At 49.8% G+C, this 20,148-nt stretch overlaps 2 protein-coding genes across 3 annotated transcripts; both read left to right on the top strand.

Moving 5' to 3' along the window:
* Positions 1-444: 444 nt before the first annotated feature.
* aftpha (aftiphilin a) lies at positions 445-11,713 on the top strand. 2 transcript variants are annotated; one of them, XM_085355288.1, is made up of 10 exons: positions 445-575; positions 2,234-3,829; positions 6,673-6,839; positions 6,969-7,098; positions 7,281-7,337; positions 7,942-8,064; positions 8,368-8,428; positions 9,264-9,347; positions 9,859-9,982; positions 10,536-11,713. In XM_085355288.1, the coding sequence occupies exons 2-10, from the start codon at positions 2,270-2,272 to the stop codon at positions 10,675-10,677; spliced, it is 2,448 nt and encodes an 815-aa protein (XP_085211414.1). In that variant the 5' UTR covers positions 445-575; positions 2,234-2,269; the 3' UTR covers positions 10,678-11,713. The 2 variants fall into 2 exon arrangements, with proteins under 2 accessions (XP_085211414.1, XP_085211415.1); XM_085355289.1 differs by lacking the exon at positions 9,264-9,347.
* Positions 11,714-13,246: 1,533 nt separating this feature from the next.
* Positions 13,247-19,278, top strand: LOC146631344 (ras-related protein Rab-1A). Its single transcript, XM_085355318.1, has 6 exons — positions 13,247-13,417; positions 14,730-14,802; positions 14,913-15,008; positions 15,082-15,177; positions 16,386-16,517; positions 18,353-19,278. The coding sequence occupies exons 1-6, from the start codon at positions 13,404-13,406 to the stop codon at positions 18,548-18,550; spliced, it is 609 nt and encodes a 202-aa protein (XP_085211444.1). The 5' UTR covers positions 13,247-13,403; the 3' UTR covers positions 18,551-19,278.
* The last annotated feature ends 870 nt before the right edge of the window (positions 19,279-20,148 follow it).

The following is a 20,148-nucleotide window of genomic DNA, read 5'->3' as shown; positions in this document are numbered from 1 at the left end:
ACACAACATATTGTTGTTCTGCAGGTGCTTCCTGTGTGGGTTCTCGCCCACAGTCCAAACAGTCAGTGGGGTCGGGTTAACAGGTGACTCTAAACTGACTAAAGGTGTGAATGTGAACTGGCCATCTGTCTGTCTCTCTCCGTCAGCTCTGCCACAGAGGTGCACCTGTCCAGGTGGACCTCCTCTTGCTCTGAGGCAGCTTGGACTTGTGCCCAGTCCGATTATTTTTCATATTTAGGTCTGCTCAGCGGAGTTTGTAACAGCGCTTTCCACTTAAAGAAATAAAGTTTGGATTTTAAAAAGTGCTGGGAGAGAGGCGTGGTTCAGGAATACTCGAGTACAAGCGGCCAACTGGTGTACATGAGTATGAGTACTCAGTTACATCCATCCACCTGTTCCACCTGGAAGTTTGTGGAGCAGCAGAACGCAGCGGTGCATGCTGGGTGATCGTGAGGCAGGGCAGCAGCAGCAGCCGGCGGACTCCACCTTCAGCACGGGCTTCACAGTCAGCCGTCCCGCTCCGACGACAGCCCGTGTGGAACCGAACCATGGACGCCAGCGGGCGGCCTCTGACGGTGAGCCCGGCTCTTTCCTTCGGGATGAGACAGTTGTTGTCACACGAAACGCTGAGCTAAGCTAAGCTAATGCTAGCTCAGCTGCTTCTTGGCTTGTTGTCGTTGGTGAAGCTAGCTGCGCAGTTAGCAGGAGCAGCTAACGTCAAACCGACTCGTTCCTGAAGGGTCCCCGGCCTGTGTTTATCTGTGTACCGCCGCTGTGTGCCAGCAGAGCCGCCCGGTAAAGTACCAGCATAGTAATCAAGCTGGCTTCAGCTTTCCACACAAGCTGACCGAGCTAGTCCCGCCGAGCTCGGGCTGCTATTAGCCGCCGAGCTGTCCTGCTAGCTTCCCTGTCGGGCTCGGGCTGGGCTCAGACAAGTCGGTTCTGCTCGGGACAAACTCTCAGCCCTCCGTCGTTTAGCCTGCTAAGCTACCTGGGAGTTTACTGAGCCTGCTACGTTAGCTTGTTAGCTGCACTTTAAGCGCTGACGTCAGACAGGTGAGACTGCGGGGGGGGGGGGCTCACAGTGTCAGGTGTAGAACGACTGTCAGGAGGCTGAGCGCCTGTTGAAGGTGACCCCGCTGAGTGCGCAGGTAAACCCATCTTAAACATGTTTACCTGCCCTGACGTTAACACGTCACCGTTTGTGGGGTCTGAGGGGTTAAACGGCTCGCGCTCCCCTGACAGGACTGCATACCTGAAGTCCAGCTCAGCTCTACCAAACACAGGTAGGCTCCGCCCACCGCCGGTCACAGCACAAACACAGGCCGTCCAGGCCAGCAGGTAACCCGAGAGGGACTTCCCCTGCAGAGCTGCAGGAAGGTACCTTCATCAGAAACTCAGGTGTTTCCTTACCTGGCTGGTTGTTTCAGTCCAAACTCAGTGAAATTTTAAAGAGCTGAGGTCTGTGCTCGCTTCAGATCAGGATTTGGAAACGTGATTCAAGCACACAAATACAGTTAATGAAAAGAAATAATGACATCAGGCCCCCACACGCCAGGTGTCAGGGGTCACAGGGTCACAGGGCGAGAGAGAGAGCGCACAGCTGAAATCAGAAGTAAGACAGGAGACAGGTTACTTTAAAAATGGTGTTTGTTTTTATTTAGTGACAAAAATTTTATTATCTTATACATTTGTGAAAGCTGTGTGTGTGATCAGAACTGTGATGTCAGCAGAATAAAGTCATATAGTTTCTGACATCATCATTTTTGTTAATCACATAAATAAATAAGATTATTAGTGATGAGTCAGAGTCCTGTTTAAAGCTCGGTGCTGAACATCAGGTTGATGCTCCGTGTTGTGAGAGGCGTTTGTGTCCACGCCTGTCGACTTCTATCGTGTTCATTCAAACAACACGCTTTCATGTTCACGCTGCAGTGATGATGTGATCCCGCAGCAGTGACATCAGAGCAGGAGGGCGGGGTTTCATTTCCTCATTTCTGTCGATGATGTGTTTGTGACGGTGTGTTTCGCCGTCGCTTTGACGCCGTCTGCACTCTCGGGGCTCGTATTACTCGATGAGCTGTGACTCGAGCCTCTCGTTGGAGATCATCGGTGTTGCTGAGAGGCGTGCTCGGCTCCTCGCCGCGTGGATGAAGCGCGCTACTGTTTTTTTACTTATTTTTGAATGTTTGTCCTGTGATTCGCTGCTCACGACGTTCTCTCGCTCTTTCAGGTATAGCCCGGAGGATTCTTCGATCACCGCAGAGTCATGGAGCCAGACGTGATCCGCATGTACTCCTCCTCTCCGCCACCCATGGAGGACGGCGCTGAGGAAGAGGACGATGAGTTCGGAGATTTTGGCACCTTCTCTGGCATCCCGAACAGCATCAGCTTCTCAGAGTTTGACACTCCGACCACTTTTAACCAGACGCAGGCTCTGACCGCCACTTCGCCGCCGGAGCTGATCAACAGCAGAGGGGTGGTGGGCTTCAGCCATGGCTCCACGAATGGCGCCCGCAGCCGCAGTGATGAGCTCTCAAAGGCGAACGGTGTCGTGCTGGCGAGTGCCTCAGAAAGAACTGAGATGAAAAAGGTCCTCGCCAGCTGTGTGGACTTGACTGCGAGCGACACCGCGGATTGTAATGGCGGCGAGGTGCTCACAAACGGGTTTGATGTTCAGGGAAGTCCTTCCTCCCAGAATTCTGTCCATGATCGCATAAAAGGAACGTCCCCCGAGGACACGGGCAGTGCCGGAGGCCCGGAGGACAACTTTGCAGACTTTGCTGCTTTTTCCGATGCTGACGGACGCCTCGACCAGACGGCGAGCTCGCACTGTCCACCGGGCGTCAGCCATAATGTAGAGCAGGGACTGACTTCAGAGGACGATGTCAGGGACACAAACAGAACTGAAAACGACGCATTCTGCTCAGAGTCTCTCTGCGTCCCCGCTGAGACGCCGGACCGGCGTGCTCACATGGATGCTGACTCTCGACAAAGGGATGTGGCCTTGGCGGCAGATTGTGGCGCCTCAGAGGCCGTTTGCACTGACAAACTGTTCGCCGTGAACAGGGCGGATGTAGCTGACAGCAACGGTTCTGTAGACGGCTGCGGTGAAAAGCAGCTCCTGCCCGACACAACCGGAGACAGCGAGGCGAGGCAATCGGATGAGAAGAGCTCCGGGAACGAGACGGAGACCGAAACGGAGACGTCGTTTGGCCGTCCACTGTCCACCGACGCTCTGGAGGAGTACGGCGACGTGAGCACCACGGGCTCGGTGCCCTCGCCCCCACTCCAGGGGGAATCCGCCACACCCGCTGACGACAGCCAGATGGCCGAAGACGGCGACGAAGACTTCGGGGACTTCGGAGACGCCGGCTCTTTCGGCGCTCAAGGCTTCGCAGACTTCGATCAGTTGGAGGTTCAGCACGATCCGGTCGGATTACAGAGTTCTGCTCTGGTGCAGGAAGCTGCGACCGCCAAGGACAACGCAGAAGAAGACGACGACTTTGGCGACTTCAACTCCCCCAAATTTAACTCGGGTGAAAACGAGGGGGAGGAGGGAGGAAAGTTTGCCGACTTCCCTGTGAGCAACAGTTTTGGGAATTTCAGCTCGGCCGGTGGCGGCGAGAGCGACGCCGGGTGGAGCGCCTTCGGGGAGCAGCAGCAGGAGGAGGAAGAGGGGGCTTCATGGGTGGCGTTCAGCGCTGAGACGAGCGTCTCACTTCCTGCAGATAGCAGAGGAGTGGAAGAGGAGAAGCAGGAGGAGGAGTGGCATGAGAGTAAAGCACCTGCGGTCGGCGAAGAACCCAGCAGCACTGACAGTCAGCCGGTAAGGGACACTGGGCACACTGGGAGGACTGGGACGTGATTCTGTTTCCCATGTTTAAAATGCAGAGATACTCCAGAAACCTGTGACATCACACTGATTCAGTTAGAGCAGGATTACACGTTTCCTGTCTTAAAGGTCATGATAACGATGTGCTGTCCACAACCCAAACAGGAAGTTAATGTGAAAGCTTTAAATCTGTTCCACTTCCTCTGCTCACACCCAGCTGACTCACACACTTCCGCTGTGCAGATGTGTCGTCCACACACACGACTCTGGGCTCGGAGTTCACCGAGTTAAACAAACCCGAGCATGAAGCGCTCAGACAGGCTGCAGACCCGCGGCGCTCCGTGTCGCTTCAGCACTTTCTGCTGTGGCTGGCAGGCGAACAACACAGTAGGAGGGGCCCGCAGACCGCCGCCACCACGTACTTTGTACACTGTATCCAGGATGTCTTCATCCAGGATCTGCAATATCTGTCAAATTTAAAAAATAGTTTGCAGCTGGAACTTTTTGGGTTAAGTTCTCCTTAAGAGGATCCGTGTGAGGCTTTAGCACCGCTGTCATTAGGTTCCTCCGGATGAAGGTAGAGCTGTTTCTAAACTCTGAGCATGCTCACTCACCTGCTCCTGTGGATGTGCACAGGTGAACTCAGACTGATGATGATGAAGGATGGCAGGTTTGGGTCAGGTGGGAAGGTCGGTCAACATCTCGAATCATGCGCCTGTAGGGACAGGAAGTGATAGGAATTTAGCGTTTCTGATTCCATCATCAATATCACTGATTGATTCCTCATTGGCTCCTGTTTGAGACTCGGCAGCGTATCAAAGACTTTCTGCTGTGGGTCACATGTTTGTGCATGTTGGAGGGATTTCCCTCAGTGTTGGCTCATTACTCAAAGAAATGTCATTAATTACTCAGAGTACTTCAAAGTAACTCAGTATTTTACTTCATTACTTCTGCATTTCTCCATAAAATGTGCTGAAACTCGTTGTGTCATAATAGGGCGGCTCGATTATGGCAAAAATGATAATCTCGATTATTTGACGATATTTATTTAACAATAACAACGTGTTGAATAATGACTTTAAAAAATAATATAAAACAGTGCAAATACTGATAACAGTGCAAATGTTTGCAATATAAGAAATAAATGAAAAATGTCAACATCTATGTTTAGTGAGCTTTGCAGTGTTGCTCTGTGGTGCAGCTACGACACTGTAGCAAAGTTTACACACTGTGTCTACTTGATCCACGTCTGACTGAACCCATAATGTTTCCACACCACTGAAGTTTTTTACCTCTGTTCAACCAGCAGCAGTCACTCTCCTCTCCAAATAACTGCTCAGCTTTTTGAGCTTCCCTCAGGTCCTCTTAATTGTTGTGACACGTGTTCGAAACGCAGAGAGGTGCGCTCGATTTGCCACACGGAGCAGCGCGAGAGTAAAGCACGAGGGAGGGGCTGATAATCGGCTCAGTCATTTTTAATGATCGTTGAAAGCCCAGATAGTAATCGAGATTAAAATTCGATTAATTGAGCAGCCCTATGTCATCATCACAGTTTAACAACATGAGGTCACAGCCCCACACACCAACACGCTGCTCTGCGCTAAATCAAATCACCTTTATTGTCACATCACGTGTGCAGCTACACGGTACAGCACATGCGAGTGAAATTCTTGTGTGCGAGCTTCACAAGCGACAGAGGTGTGCAAAAAATACAATAACATAAAACAAGCAAAATATAAGGATGGTAATAAATATATGTACAATATAAGAGTGTATGCATTACTGGATGTGTGTACTAAATATGTTTTTCTACGTGTGTGTGTGTATTTTACATATTAAATAGAGTAAACAATAAATAAAATATACAGGTTGGTAGTTGCTAATGACACGCGTGATCGTTCTCTTAGTGTTTAGGTATGAACACAAAGCAAAGATGGAAACCAGCACGGTCGTCATGGTGATTCTACTGTAGAAACATGAACAGGTAGACTGTTGAAGTTCAGCTTTAACATCACTCTGGGCTCTCGGCTAGCTTAGCACTAGCATGCTGTCTGTGCAGGTGCTTGTGTTAGCAGCATAATGCGGTTGTTTCTTCATTATCTCGTCCTTTAGTCCAATAAAAATCAAAGTAGTGTCCACGTCCACGCAGACCGCCCCTATTTTCCTCCTCCGGCACACAAACTCAAATCAGCTGATTGAATTCCAAGGAACTGGAAGACTGGGGATTCCAGTCACGACGTGACAGCGGCTCGATAAGTTGGCCCAGAGTTTATCGACCCCTCTGTGAGTTAAACAGCAGCAAAGTGATCAAAGTGATCAAAGTTTAATATTAGAAACATGTAAAGTCAGTAAACACAACACAGACTGAAAGCTAGGGATGGGTATCGTTTAGGTTTTATCCGATACCGGTGCCAAACCGGTACTTTTGACACGGTGCTTAAACGGTCTGGTTACTGCCGTTTATGACAGAACCGGTGCCATGATACCGGTACCCATCCCTACTGAAAGCAGCGAGAAGTGTCTGCAGGGAAGTCATTCAGACTGTCAGTTTATCAGCACAGACAGATGTTTATTGTCCATTTCTGAGGGACTTAAATCCACAGCAGCCGTTACATAATAACAACGAAACCATTAAAAACCTGCAAACTGGTATGACAGTGTGAATAAGGCCAGTCTCACTGTGGGCTCGTACAGCACGAAGTTAAAGCAGATATGAACCAGCAGCTCTGCCCTTTGGACTCTTTGCACCATCACCTTCACCTGAGGGTGAAGCGCCCCTTTAACTGTAGTCAGGCCCAGACTGTGAAGTTGAGTCTGACGCTGCCATCTCTCTGCAGGCATCGCTGTTCAGCCGTGTGGAGAAGCTGTTCCAGGTGAGCTTCCCTCAGAGCGCCACCCGACTGCTGGAGGACCAGGTGGTGTCCCTGAAGGCTGTCCTGGAGCCTCCTGAGGACAGACGCCCCGGAGCTGAGGAGGGGGAGGAGAAGAAATCGTCATGCAAGAGGTGAGGGTCTCCTCAGCGAACCTCCTGGTTATGAGTGATCCATAGGTGTTTCCGTACCCGCTCCATTAAGAGCTGCTCCCACTCATGAACCCTGTTTTTGACTCCGCTGCGTCTGATTGGCTGCCACAGGTCCGTGTACGGTGGCGTGTGGACGCAGCTTCAGGACATCCACGAGGCGTTCGGCCTCAGATACCAGTGGGGCGGCTCCCACTGCAACAAAGCACTGCTCTGCTGCCTCGGCATCGACACCAGAAACATCGTGAGTACACGCTGCTCCCCTCTGAATGCGTCGTCTCCTAGCCCCGCCCAGATACTCTTCAACATAGACTGTAGATAAAAGATGGTTCCTGGTCATTTGTTGGTATGACTAAAGGCGTTCCTGCTGAGGCGGCAGCTGCGCTCGAGGTTTGAATCCTAATCGGTCTGATTTCCATGTTTCAGCTGTTCACAGGACAGAAGAAGCAGCCGGTCATCGTGCCCATGTACGCCGCCGGCCTGGTGAGTGCATCCAACAGACTCTATTTACAGCGACATAAAGTCAGGTTTACTCATGCAGCACGTTTAAGATGTTACTAACAGCTAAATTAAAGCCGCAGGTAAATAAAGATGAGCGCTCAGCTCCACAGTGACTGTGAAGGATCAGCTGTTGATCAGCTGATGTAAGCAGGGGCGGGAGGGGGACAGAAAACTGCTTCCTGCTTGATTTCAGGACAAGATGAAGATCTTTAAGTTTTGGGAACTTGAGAACAGGAACAGTGGTGATACAGACAGTTTCATTACGGCAGGAACATCAGTTATTCTCATTTCTAGCTGTGAAACGCTGACAGGTACGTGCGTTTGGGAACTTCAGATGTGACGCAGGATGAAGTTGATACCTTGACCTAAAAGTCAGAGGTCAAGTTTTCTGAAAATCTCGTGACTGCAGTAAATGAAACATCACAGACTTTCACATTTGTACCATCCATGCATCTACGAGGAGGCCGCCAGGCAGCGCTGCAGGCTGTTTAAACGCGTTTGTCATTTGAGGTGTGTGTGCGTGTGTGTGTGTGTGTGTGTGTGTGTGTGTGTGTGCGTGCGTGCGTGCGTGCGTGTGTGTGTGTAGGGGATGCTGGAGCCAACCAAAGAGCCCGTGAAGCCCGTCTCTGCTGCAGAGATGATCGCCTCAATCGCGCAGGCGCCGCCGCTGGTACCTGAGAAAAGCTCCTGTCCTACAGACTCGGTCCAGGTGAGACGGGGAGGCGGGCCGACAGGTGACCTCCGAGCAGGATTCAAATACAATGTGATTGGCTGATAGTGAGAAACGCTGACTGCCACAGTTTGAATCTTTGTTTTTGACTTTTTGACGTCGTTTCCTCCAAGCGATGACAGGTGAAGTCCTCGCCATCACGAGGGCGAACAACAGCTGTGACATATGTAACATGAGGAATTAACCCTGACACCATTCCCACGTGTGGGCGTGTCCTTGTGTTTAAACATGATTCTCACACACACCTGGTACATGACTGACCTGCTGCCTCTCCTCCTGCAGGAGGCGCTCCCACCCGTCCAGTTCGACTGGAGCAGCAGTGGCCTTACCAACCCGCTTGATGGTAGGTGACCCCGCTGCCTCTGCCGCACTGACTCCTCCTCCTCCCGCTCACAGCTCTTCTCTTCTTCCACTTCCTCTATTTATTGTAGTGTTTCCTGTTAGCTGCTTCAGTTTGTACTTCACAGCCAATCACACACCAGGAGGCGATCTGTGTATAAAACAACCATCAGTCACTTCCTGTTTCCTGACTGAGTCGCTGTGGCCCACAGTCACAGATGTCAGAGGGCGCCCAATGATGCCATGTCTTTGTTGGTGAACCGTCCCCTCACTCTTATTTTGAAAGTTCATTCGCTTCCTTGCGTCAGCCATCAGTGACGCTCGCTGAAGTCTGAAAACTCCATAAGAGGCTGACTGCGGCGCCGTGCTGCTGTGTCATGTGTTCATAACGTGTGGTCTACCAGTGTGTGCTGCGTCATCGCTCTGCGGGGGCGGTGTGCCACCTGACCTGCACGTATGTGTTCAGGTCACCTCGTAGGGTTCCAGAGCGGTTTGCAGTCCCTGAAGCATCAGTAACTCAGCAGGCTGGAGCTGCTGTGGTTTCAGAGGAAAACTGAAGGCTCCGCCTCCCATTCTAATTTTAAATACTTTAGGACCAACAAGCCTGCAGTGTGAGAGCGAAGTGCTCTGATTGGATAACACGGTCCTAAATGCTCCTCCCACCTGCTACAGTCCAAACGTCGTGGGCTTCAGTGAAGCGGTGCACTGAGCATGTGCAGACTGTGAGAAATCTGCTGCATGTGGAAACGATCGTCTCCGGTTTCTCTCACTGACTCTGCTGCATGTGTCTCTCTCTCTCTCTGACTGTGTGCGTTAACCTCGCTCGCCCGGCTCTGCAGCCAGCGGAGGCTCGTCTCTCTTAAACCTGGACTTCTTTGGTCCTGTGGAGGACTCAGGCTCCAGCAGCTCACCCTCCATCCCAGGTCAGCTCCAGCATCCTCCTCCTTTGAATTAACCTCCATCTGCTCCTCTCACTCACCGCACTCTCGTGCTTCCTGACCGGGTCACATGACCATCCCGAGGTTTGATCCTGGTGCTAATTTTAATGTCATTTTAGTCACGTGACTGCTTCCCAGCTCAGATTTTTAAAATCATGAATGATGTCCTGACTGATGCTGGTGTGTGGGGTGGTCGGCACAGGAAGGTCGGTATGAGGTCATGTGACTGTCCCGCAGGCAGCAGAAAGCGAGGCGGGTCCGCCGGGTGCTCACCATTTAAGCACACGCTGATCTCAGAACGGATCGCTGCGGCGGACACGCCTCACAGCTGCTCCAGTCCTTCAGTTTCTCTTTTAATCACGCCAAGCACGACCGTTTTTGTGCAGGTGCGAACCTCCGAGGAGGAAGCTCCCAGCTCGCCTCCTCCGAGTTTCTCACTGTTGGATTGTTGGTGAAGTTTAAGCTCCGCCTCCCTGATCTTTCTTCTGCATTTCAGGCGTCGACCCCGAGCTATTCGAACTGACCACCGCCAAGCTGGACTCGGGCAGCTCCGGGAGCCGCATGGCCGACGCCTTCGCCCGCCTGATGTCCACCGTGGAGAAGACCAGCACCTCCACCAGGTCAGAGGTCAAAGCGCTTCTGGTTTGTCCCCAATTTCCTGTGAAAGCATGAAATCAGGATCGGCTGCAGGTGGAACTCCTGAGGAATGACCTCACAGCTGACGCTCAACTATGATTGGCTATGGCTAAATATAAGTGGAATAACAATTTAAAGTACTGTGGTGAATTTTGGCGTGAATCTGTGAGCGCTCCGGTGTGGATCCACATTCAGCAGACGTCCACCTGACAGCTCAGGCCTGTGTGTGCGTGCGTGTGCGCGCACGCGTGTGTGTGTGTGTGTGCACGTGCGTGCGTGTGTGTGTGTGCACGTGCGTGTGTGTGTGTGCACGTGCGTGCGTGTGTGTGTGTGTGTGTGTGTGTGTGTGTGCACGTGCGTGTGTGCGTGCGTGTGTGTGTGTGCGCACGCTGCTGTGTGTCAGACATGCAGGTCATTCACACTCAGCTGATCTGGGTGCAGTTTGTAACAGTTTGTGTCAGTGGCACACTGATGATGTCATCAACTACAAATGTTATGTTCATGCGTTTAAAAAACTGGTCACTTCCTGTTTGGCAGGAAGCCGAGGAAAGATGAGAATCTGAGCGAGGAGGCGGCCAAAGTGATTGCGGCGCTGCCCGACCTGTCCTTCATGCAGGCCAAGGTGCTGATGTTTCCCGCCACGCTGACGCCGCTCGGGTCACACGCCACGCCAGACTGAAGCCCCGGCCACGCCTCCAGACATCACCTGCTCACTCTGCTGGCCCCGCCCATTTTATCAAGCTCTTGTTTTTTTTAATTAAGTTAGCTTTTTGTTGATTTTCAGTTATTTCTCTGGATAAAGTGAAGCTTTTCTCATTATTTGGTGGGGCACGGCGTGGAGGAGGGGCAGCACGTGGTAAAGCTGACAGGAAGTGGGATTTGTGCGTTCAGGCCGTGTCGGGTGTGTGTGTGTGTGTGTTGTTGTCGTGTGTGTAAATAATCAGGGATTCAATGTTTTTGTTTTTTTTTTGTTTTTAAATGGGCTCCTTGATTCCTGCTGATTTTACACGTGTGGGGGCGGAGCTTGAAGGAAGCTGAATCAAACTGAAGTGGAAGTTTCTGTGAATTCATACATTTATATACGTATATATAAAATCTGAATCTATTTATGGACTTGAAACCACACTGCCTGCAGAATCCCGCCGAGTGTTTCGTCCCCTCGTCTTCGTTCGTCCTTCAGTTTTAATCTGTTTGTTTTTTTTCCGTGAAGCTTTTTAAAATAATCCTGTACACCCTCGCTCGTCTGTTTTTGTTCTTCACGCCGGCGCTTCTGCCATCAGACGTTCCGGTTGTTACTTTGTTTAAAAACGGGACGATCGGTTTCGAGCGTCGGCGAGCTGAAGGCCGCTCGCATCGAAGGGGAACGAAGGGACCAACGGCTGCTTCCATCGGTCTGTTTTCTGTTGCTCATACTACTGTCGGCCGAGCCTGGAGGATTTTGCACATTGTAAAGATGAAATGGATGTAATCATAGTTCACTGTGGCTTTAGACTGTGTGCAGTTAAACTATGGACTGTAAATGTACGGGGAGTTCCTATGGGACACGGAATCAGTGGGAGAGCCTGTGGGAGGTTATCATGCATGCCCAGGTTCTTTCAGACCACTGTGTAAATTTGACTTTTAGTGTACACAACAAATTAAACTAATTTAAGAGAAAAGCTGCTGCCTCGCCTCCTTTGTGCTCCTCCTCTGTTTGTTTGGTGTGAAGTTGCTGTTTAAGGGTTCAGCTCGGGGCAGATCCAGAGGCACAAAAGCAGCTGATTTATTCAACTTCTCAATTCAGTTTCATTTATAGATGTCAAATCACAACAACAGTCTCCTCAAGGTGCTCAATGCTGTAAGGTAAAGAAAATGATGCAGAGAAGAAACCAACAATTATATGATCCCGTCTGTCTCCTGAATCCAAACTGGAAGCTGGTTCCACAGAAGAGGGGCCTGAAAACTGAAGGCTCTGCCTCCCATTCTACTTTTAAATACTCTAGGAACAACAAGTAGGCCTGCAGAGCGAGAGCGAAGTGCTCTAATAGGGTGATATGGTACTACAAGGTCATTAAGATAAGATGGGGCCTGATTATTTAAGACCTTGTATGTGAGGAGCAGGATTTTGAATTCTGGATTTAACAGGAAGCCAAAACAGGAGAAATCTGCTCTCTTTCTAGTCCCTGTCAGGACTCTTGCTGCAGCATTTTGGATCAGCTGAAGGCTTTCAGGGAGTTTTTAGGACTTCCTGATAATAATGAAGAAAGAACTCGGCAGGCCTACTGAACATGCCAGTCTGTGCTCTACATATGAGGACACTGATTTTAAATTATCAGTGACATTAATGACGTTTTACTTTGACTCTCAGTTCCCGTGTGACACAAAGCAGTTATGCATCTGTGTGTGCGTGATGACCAAAGAGTTTGAGATTATGAGGTGCTGCCAGCAATGCACTCAGGGAGGTAGGTGCTGTCAGCACGTCCAGTCAGCATCAGCACTGGATCTTTATTCTTCTCTCAAAGAGGAACTCTTTCACACATGCTCAGAAGATTCGGGTTCTGTTTGGCTCTACCTTCACATGTGAACAAACATTGTCAGTGATCGAGTTTAACAACACACAGTCTCTCAGTGACAGTGAAGCTGACTTTAATGCACTTTTTCAGGATTTCTCTCACTGAACAAGAAAAAGAACAGAAACACTTCAGTTCAAGTTAAAAGTCTCTGAAATTTTGCGAATTTTATTTTGTTTTGAGAAATGGTAATTACATAGTTGTAAAGTGTCAGTGTCACTATCCAGCAGCACTTTAACAGATTAAAAGAATATTGAGCAGAACTGAGTTCAGCTTTTTACTGTGTCTCTCCACATCAGCCCCGTCTAATGTGGCCCCCTGGGAACATTAAGTTGGTCATCCTGATACAGACAAACATAATCTAAATGAACTGATAACTAACAAGAAATGTACATCTTTACAGAGTTCTTCACTCAGACGGAAACTACACCCAAAATCCTCATGCTTGTCTCGCCACTCATCACCAGGGCTGGGTCGTCTAAAGAACGAATGTATCACACATCAACACAGCAACGTATACCTGGCAAAAACTGCCAATAAAATATAATAGCGCACGTTAAAAATATATGTATACGTTTTAAGTATAACACGTCATCTTGTTTGTGTGTCTTGACGACGTGTAAACGCCCATCTTCACAAAACTACATTACTCATGATTCCAATCTGCGGCGTTTCCGGGTAGGTAGTGAGACAGCCATATTTGATTCGATTATGCTGTTCTGGCTGCGACGGGCAGTTTAGCCACTCCATCAGAAAAAAAGGTGTTTTTTCTTCACTGCGAGGCCAGTTACAGATTAATCCGCGACGACCTGCAGCTGAATCCACCGCAGTGACGGTTCTGAGCCTGTAGTCAACGATGAATCCTGAATAGTAAGTGTCAGTTTGATGTCGGCTGTGACCGTTCCGGCGGAGTTGGAAGATTAGCCGAGGAGCTATGCTAAGCTAAGCTAATGAAAGCGCAAGCTAGCCGGGCGGACTGAAGATGACCGTCCACTGCTTTGTCTCTCAGTTCCGTTAACGGGCTGTGAACGCAGCGTAGACCGAGTGACAGCGCTCAGATATAACACCAAAGGGCCGCCTAATGGCACGGTTGTCCGGGCTCCGTGCGCCTGAACCGGCGGATTTTTCGATTTCGCTAACAGTTTGTCAGAGACGCTAGCCACTAGCATGCTAACAGCAGCTACGTAGCTTAACGGTCAGGGTGTGTTATTGACCCACAGGCTCGGCTCACTCGGTTCGATTCCAGTGTCAGGCCCGGGGTTCGGGTTTCAGCTCCGTCAGTGAACCCGAACCGGGCTGGGTGTGACGTATGCGCCGCAAACGGGAAGTCTGCCCGTTATTGGGTAATATGTTGTTACTTCATTGCAGTTGACACCAACGAACAGCTGATCCATCAGATAATCGATTAACCAATCGGGCGTTTAGCCCCCACGGTGTACTTTAACCAGAATCCACAGTACTTTGATCGTTTAGTCAAGTCAAAGGGCTGCTGAACATTATCACACATTAAGATACACAAAGCCTGTTTACTTAAAGTATGAACAGGAGTTTCAGCGTTCCTGCTGTGTTCATGTGTGTGTGAGGTACAGGACACACACACACAGGCTTCGTTCATCCTGTGTTACTGCAGCTGAAACATCATCATTGTCGCTTCTGTGTATATATACAGCTTATAACTTAATAACAGACTTCTGCTGTCAGCATATCAAATATTTGAGTAACAAATAAAGTCAAAACAGAACAATTAAATATTCTGTGTTATAGCAGGTAATGTAGTAATAATGGGAGATTATTAACAGAATAATATGAGTATTAATGTTGATGACTGATTATGATTATGATGTCACTCCTTGTTTTTAATCAAAGTCAACATCTGACTCGTTATCGTTAATTGAACAAAGTCTGTTCAGACACGTTCTTCCAAACTGTGTCACTAAAGTGTCTGCAGGTAAAAACACCTGTTAGTCCCGAGGAACACCTTATCTTGCCTCAAGTGCTTTCCTGTGTGTGTGTGTGTGTGTGTGTGTGTGAAGCCCCGCCCACAGTAAAAGTCCAGCACGGAAGCAGCTGTGTGTTGTTGGACTTGTTTTCTTTAAAGGAGCATGCACACCAAACACACACTCATAAAGACCGGCAGCAGTGTGACGCGTGTGTGTAATGATGATGTTTTCTGTCTTCACAGTGACTATTTATTCAAACTGCTCCTGATCGGGGACTCTGGGGTTGGAAAGTCGTGTCTCCTGCTCCGGTTTGCAGTGAGTGTTTCTGACACAATGTTGTCATGGTAAACTGCATTTTGTAGCACAGATTCACCTGTGTGTGTGTGTGTGTGTGTGTGTGTGTGTGTGTGTGTGTGTGAGAGCAGGATGACACGTACACAGAGAGCTACATCAGCACCATTGGCGTGGATTTCAAGATCAGGACTATCGAGCTGGACGGGAAGACCATAAAGCTGCAGATTGTAAGCACACGATTGGTCACACGCGGTGATGATGTCACTCTGCTCTGACTGACGCTCTGCTTTTCCTCCTCAGTGGGACACGGCGGGTCAGGAGCGCTTTCGCACCATCACGTCCAGTTACTACAGAGGAGCTCACGGCATCATTGTGGTTTACGATGTGACGGACCAGGTGAGTGCCGACGGCGCTCAAAGCGTGACGTGTGTGGTGTGCAGCAGGGCTCAACGTGGCTGATGACCCGGGACAGCTGCTCACGGTGTCGGTACCTGACAGCAGCCCTAAAACTCAGCATGCACTCACTCACTTTAAAGCTTGTTATGTTTTCTGATACACGGTTATAAGATCTACATATTAATCTGTGGCAGTCAGCACCGCCGCCTCACAACAGGAAGGCTCCAGCTGGTGCTTCCTGCGTGGATTCTGTGTTTGTTCTCCGGCTCCCTCCCGCAGTCCAAACACATGATAAAAACAGTCTGAAGGCTCGGTGGTAATAACAGAAGCTCAACTAGCGGCGCTGATGAAGGAAATACAAACAGTTCGATTCTGACCCGTAACATCTGCTCAGATGCAGGAAGTGCTCATCAGCAGCATGTTTTCCATAAGCTGCTGATGGTTTCAGCGACAGAGACGTCTGTGAGTCTCCAACAGGTCCAGTCAGTCATTGATGAGCAGGGTGGGGGGGGGCACCCTGAACGAGGGATGAGCTGCTTCTCACATGTCCAGCTTACCAAAATAAAAGCCTTGTTCAGAAGCTAACTGAGGGCCAGGATCTAGATGTTTTATGTCGTTTTTGCACTTCCTGCTCACTTGTCTTGATATTGATTATTTTTGTTAATTTCATCTGTTCCGTAGTGGAAAATGGCCAGTGCTCTTATTTTGAAAGTTCAGTCTTCAGACCCTTCCCATCTCGTGTTCATTCGCCAGTAGATGTTCAGCTTCGCTCGCTGCTCAAACACAGCGACTGAAGAGCAGCGAGAAAACCGGCCGGACAAGTTCAGACACACAATGCAGCCTGACACAGGAACACGCCCTGCAGCAGCCTCGCTGAGCGAGCAGCCGACCTGACGTGTTTCTGTTCTGTTGGACGGCTCCCATCATGCGGGACAGACCCAATGTTAAACTTGCTGTTTAATGTCAGACACACAGATTCACAAAGGTGTGCAGGGAGGAGGAGGATTGGTTCCTGCCTGCACCGTATGTACAGGAGCATGCACGCACTCTGAACACACGCAGGAAGTGAGGTGGGGTCAGGGAGGGGCTGTCTGTTGGGTATTTGGCATAATTGTGTATGAAACTGTGAAATGAGTGGAGTAAACACCGCCCCCTGCAGGCGGCTGTCGGCAGTGTGAAAAGCTCTGTGTTCACGTCTCTGTCCTCAGGAGTCCTTCAACAACGTCAAACAGTGGCTACAGGAGATCGACCGCTACGCCAGCGAGAACGTCAACAAGCTGCTAGTAGGCAACAAGTGTGACCTCACAACGAAGAAGGTCGTGGACTACACCACAGCTAAGGTAAGAGGTCACAGTCTTCCATCAGTGGGCGTCCGTAGGTCAGTTAGGATAGAAGGGACTGTTCTGGGGTCAGCCATCAGCACGCTGTCGCCACGTGTCAGGAAGTAGAAAACATGAGTAAGTGGATGCAGATGCAGAGTCAGCACAAGAGGAGGAAGCTGCTGCGCTGACACTCGCTGTGCCATCAGGCCTGTGCTGAGAGTTCCTCCACCTTTGACCTCTGATAATGAAGATTATGGAGTTATATTTATGTCAAAGGCGGCGCGTGACGGAGAAAAAACACGGATCCTCCTCGCAGTTACACTCCACACACGTGACACACGTCAGCCCCTGGGTAAACCCGGCCGTTTGTCACTACTTTGGATTTGACCTCTTTGACCTCCACATTTCACCTTGTTTGTTGTCACCGTTTTCAGCACAAACGGTTCCTTTGGACACACGGAGTCAGCACAACTGATCTAAGGTCAGGCTGGAAACATCAAATCAGAGCAGAAAAAAGTTATATTTTACTGTAACAACCACAAACATTAACGAATCATTTTCATAACTTGAAGTACAAATAGAAATTGTACATTTTAAAACCCATACACACGTTTTGTAAACAACAGTTTGTTGCTATTTACTTAAAACTGCAGCCGAGGCGTTTTTCCAAACTATTTACAGAACAATCAGCTGTTCTGCATCAAAGTCACACAAATGATTTTTAATTTTTACTTTCTGTCCGTTGTAAGATAAAGGAGAACGTCACAGCCTGATACCTGCAGGCCTGAGGGTGACATTCAGCATTGTTCTGACACACAACATAACTACACACTCCAAACACGCCAAATCGCTCACATCTTAAAACTCTCTTTCGCTCGCTCCTTCTCGCCGCTGTCACTCTTAAAACTTCCCAGTCTTCCTAAACAACCAAGCGCCATGTTGCCATATCATTGATTTAAATTGGTTTTTATTTTTCCACAAATAGGAAAGCGTGGAGTTGTTTGGCTTTTGCTTTTGCTTGAAAGCAGCGAGCGCTCTCGACCGCCGTCCTTAGAAGACGCTGTTTTTACCGTTTCTTCCCTCCGCAAACACGACGATGGTGTTGGAAATGCTGAGCTGGCAGCAGATCACTTACTCCAGGAACCAGACGATTCATCTGTTTTTTGATTGGCACAGAAACAGTATCAAGTATAGCTTTGGTCCAAACAGACAGACAACAGCACGTACGCGCTTCAGACGGTGCCTGCACCTGTACACGGCTCTGCAGCATGAGAGCGACCCACTTCAGCTCTCGGTGGTCCCACTCGTGGCTGCTGAGCTCTACACCTGTGACTCATGAATCTGTGTCTGATGAATTGAACTGTTTGCGGGTTTTGCGACTTCCTGAGAACGCGTCAGTTTAAAAGCCGCAGTAACCCGTGTTCCAGCTGTGCGACGGGCAAATGGGGTCTGAGGGGACTGAGTCACTGCGGGAGCCTCTGCTGGACGTCAGAGGAACTGCAGCTGTTTTTCAAATCAAATCACTTTTATTGTCACATCACATGTGCAGGTACATTGGTACAGCACATGTGAGTGAAATTCTTGTGTGCGAGCTTCACAAGCAACAGAGTTGTGTAAAATACAAGAATGGCTACATCTGAAACTAATAAATATATGTACAATATATAATAGTATATGCATTTCTGGATGTGTATACTAAATATTTTTGTGTGTGTGTGTGTGTGTGTGTGTGTGTGTGTGTGTGTGTGTGTGTGTGTACACATATTTTACAAATAAACAATAAATAAAATATATAAAAATATGTGTTTGATGTGAAGCGATCCACTCACAGTGTGCCCCTCCTCCCTCTGTAGGAGTTTGCAGATAACCTGGGGATCCCCTTCTTGGAGACGAGCGCCAAGAGCGCCACCAACGTGGAGCAGGCCTTCATGACCATGGCGGCCGAGATCAAGAAGCGGATGGGCCCGGGCGCCACGGCCGGCGCCGCCGAGAAGTCCAACGTCAAGATCCAGAGCAAGCCAGTCAACACCTCGTCTGGGGGCTGCTGCTGAGGCCCGAAACCGCCACACGCCGAACCCGCCCCTCCCCCGAGTCTCAATGTAACCATGGCAACCACAGAGTGTGAGAGAGAGAGAGAGAATGAGACAGCACGAGTGAGAGAGAGACTGAGTGGTTTGTAATTGTGTGTGCAGCTCCACCAGGCCCCACCCCTTTGTCAAAGACCCCGCCCTCGCCCCCACCCACACCGGGCTTTCTTCTAATTTCCTAAAAGTAAAGCAACGTGTCCCATTTTTAACAGTGAAGCCCCGCCCCCGTCTCCTCTCACAGCTCGAGTTATTCGGCCCGCCCAGTGAAGCACATGCTTAAACCAGCATCATGCATGCCCCGCCCCCGCCCCGCCCCCACTGATCCAACTTCACAGGGCCGCCCTGAAAATGCCGTGCCTTCAGGCCGCAGACCCTCGTCACATTCTTGCCTTCGGCGCTCTCGTGTTGTTGGCTGAGAACTCCACCCCCCCCCTAACATTCCTGTACGCGCCCATAAGCATGTGCTGCATCTGGACGGGTTCCTTCGCCCATGTTTCTCCACCTACAGCACAACCACGCCCGGAGAAGAGCCCTGCTGAAGAAGAAGCTCCAAACTGTACATATTTATACATACATGTATGATCTGCAGAGTAGAGCAGCGGCGGCGACGCGCTGCACGTAGAAATCTCAGCACGTGATTTGTGGCTGCGGACGTGACGTTTTTGTGGCACAAATTCAAATATTAAACCATGAAGGAGATCTTTGATAACTGCTCGTGCTCCTGCTGTCTTTCTTTACTTCCTGTCAGACCTCACACCTGGGCACGCCCAGCGCTCACTTTATTAGGCTTCAGGCCGCTTAAACTAAACCAGAAACAAATGAAGGTAAAACCACCTTAATGTCATTCAACGTTGTCATGGTAACTGGTGCTGCACATGTGACCTGCACTGGAGCAGGCTAGAGGGCAGCACCTGGTTACCAATCAGATCTCAAGAAGCTTCCTGTGCGAGCAGACGGAGGGTCTGAAGTTAGCTCGAGTGTCAGAAACCACACGTACGTATCGTACGCAGGCTCCCGCGACCCTCAGTGTTACACTACACAACATAAATGTCGCACATAAACTACAGTTTTTATTAAAGGGTCATAAACAGGAAGTTCCTGTCGAAATAAAGTGTCACACGTAATGCTTTAACAATGCTTCCTGTTCATAAAATGTCTGGCAAGACGTACCTCAGGCCCTGCACGAGGGCAGAGACGGGAGCAGGCACCACAGGCTGAACCTGGTCTGCTGGTCCTGTGGGTACAGCCGTGCACACCGCTCGCAGAGTCAGAAGAACATCCGGCAAACCTCAGCGTGCCATCACTGAGCGAGGCGACAGCGCCTCCAACAGGACGGGCGCTCGATGCCCCAAACCTCTGCTACAGAGGAGTCTGCGTGTACGAACACTGGGGGACGAGAGGAGGAGCACATCCAGGTGCTGCTGCAGGTTCCCTCCAAATCCGTACGTCCCCACAGCCAAACGGCTGCAAGACGGTGAAAACATTTAAGTTGCAGCAAAGTAAAAACTCTTTCTGCTTTTTAAGTTTTTCTTAAAGATGGAATAGAAAGTAATCTTCCTCCA

This window comes from Diplotaxodon limnothrissa, linkage group LG6 (genome assembly GCF_057381915.1).
Source record: "Diplotaxodon limnothrissa isolate DT_005_m linkage group LG6, D_limnothrissa_male_GT1.1, whole genome shotgun sequence".
NCBI classification, from domain to species: Eukaryota; Metazoa; Chordata; class Actinopteri; order Cichliformes; family Cichlidae; genus Diplotaxodon; species Diplotaxodon limnothrissa.
Note: the sequence above shows the minus strand (reverse complement) of the source record. Positions and strands in the feature narration are given on the sequence as shown.

Excerpts from the sequence above, each read along its gene's own strand:
- LOC146631344 (XM_085355318.1), top strand. Across the intron at positions 15,178-16,385 it reads TTTACGATGTGACGGACCAG|GAGTCCTTCAACAACGTCAA; the intron begins GTGAGTGCCGAC and ends CTCTGTCCTCAG. Across the intron at positions 16,518-18,352 it reads TGGACTACACCACAGCTAAG|GAGTTTGCAGATAACCTGGG; the intron begins GTAAGAGGTCAC and ends CTCCCTCTGTAG.
- aftpha (XM_085355288.1), top strand. The coding sequence starts at position 2,270 with ATGGAGCCAGACGTGATCCGCATGTACTCCTCCTCTCCGCCACCCATG. Across the intron at positions 3,830-6,672 it reads GCAGCACTGACAGTCAGCCG|GCATCGCTGTTCAGCCGTGT; the intron begins GTAAGGGACACT and ends ATCTCTCTGCAG. Across the intron at positions 9,983-10,535 it reads AAGACCAGCACCTCCACCAG|GAAGCCGAGGAAAGATGAGA; the intron begins GTCAGAGGTCAA and ends CCTGTTTGGCAG.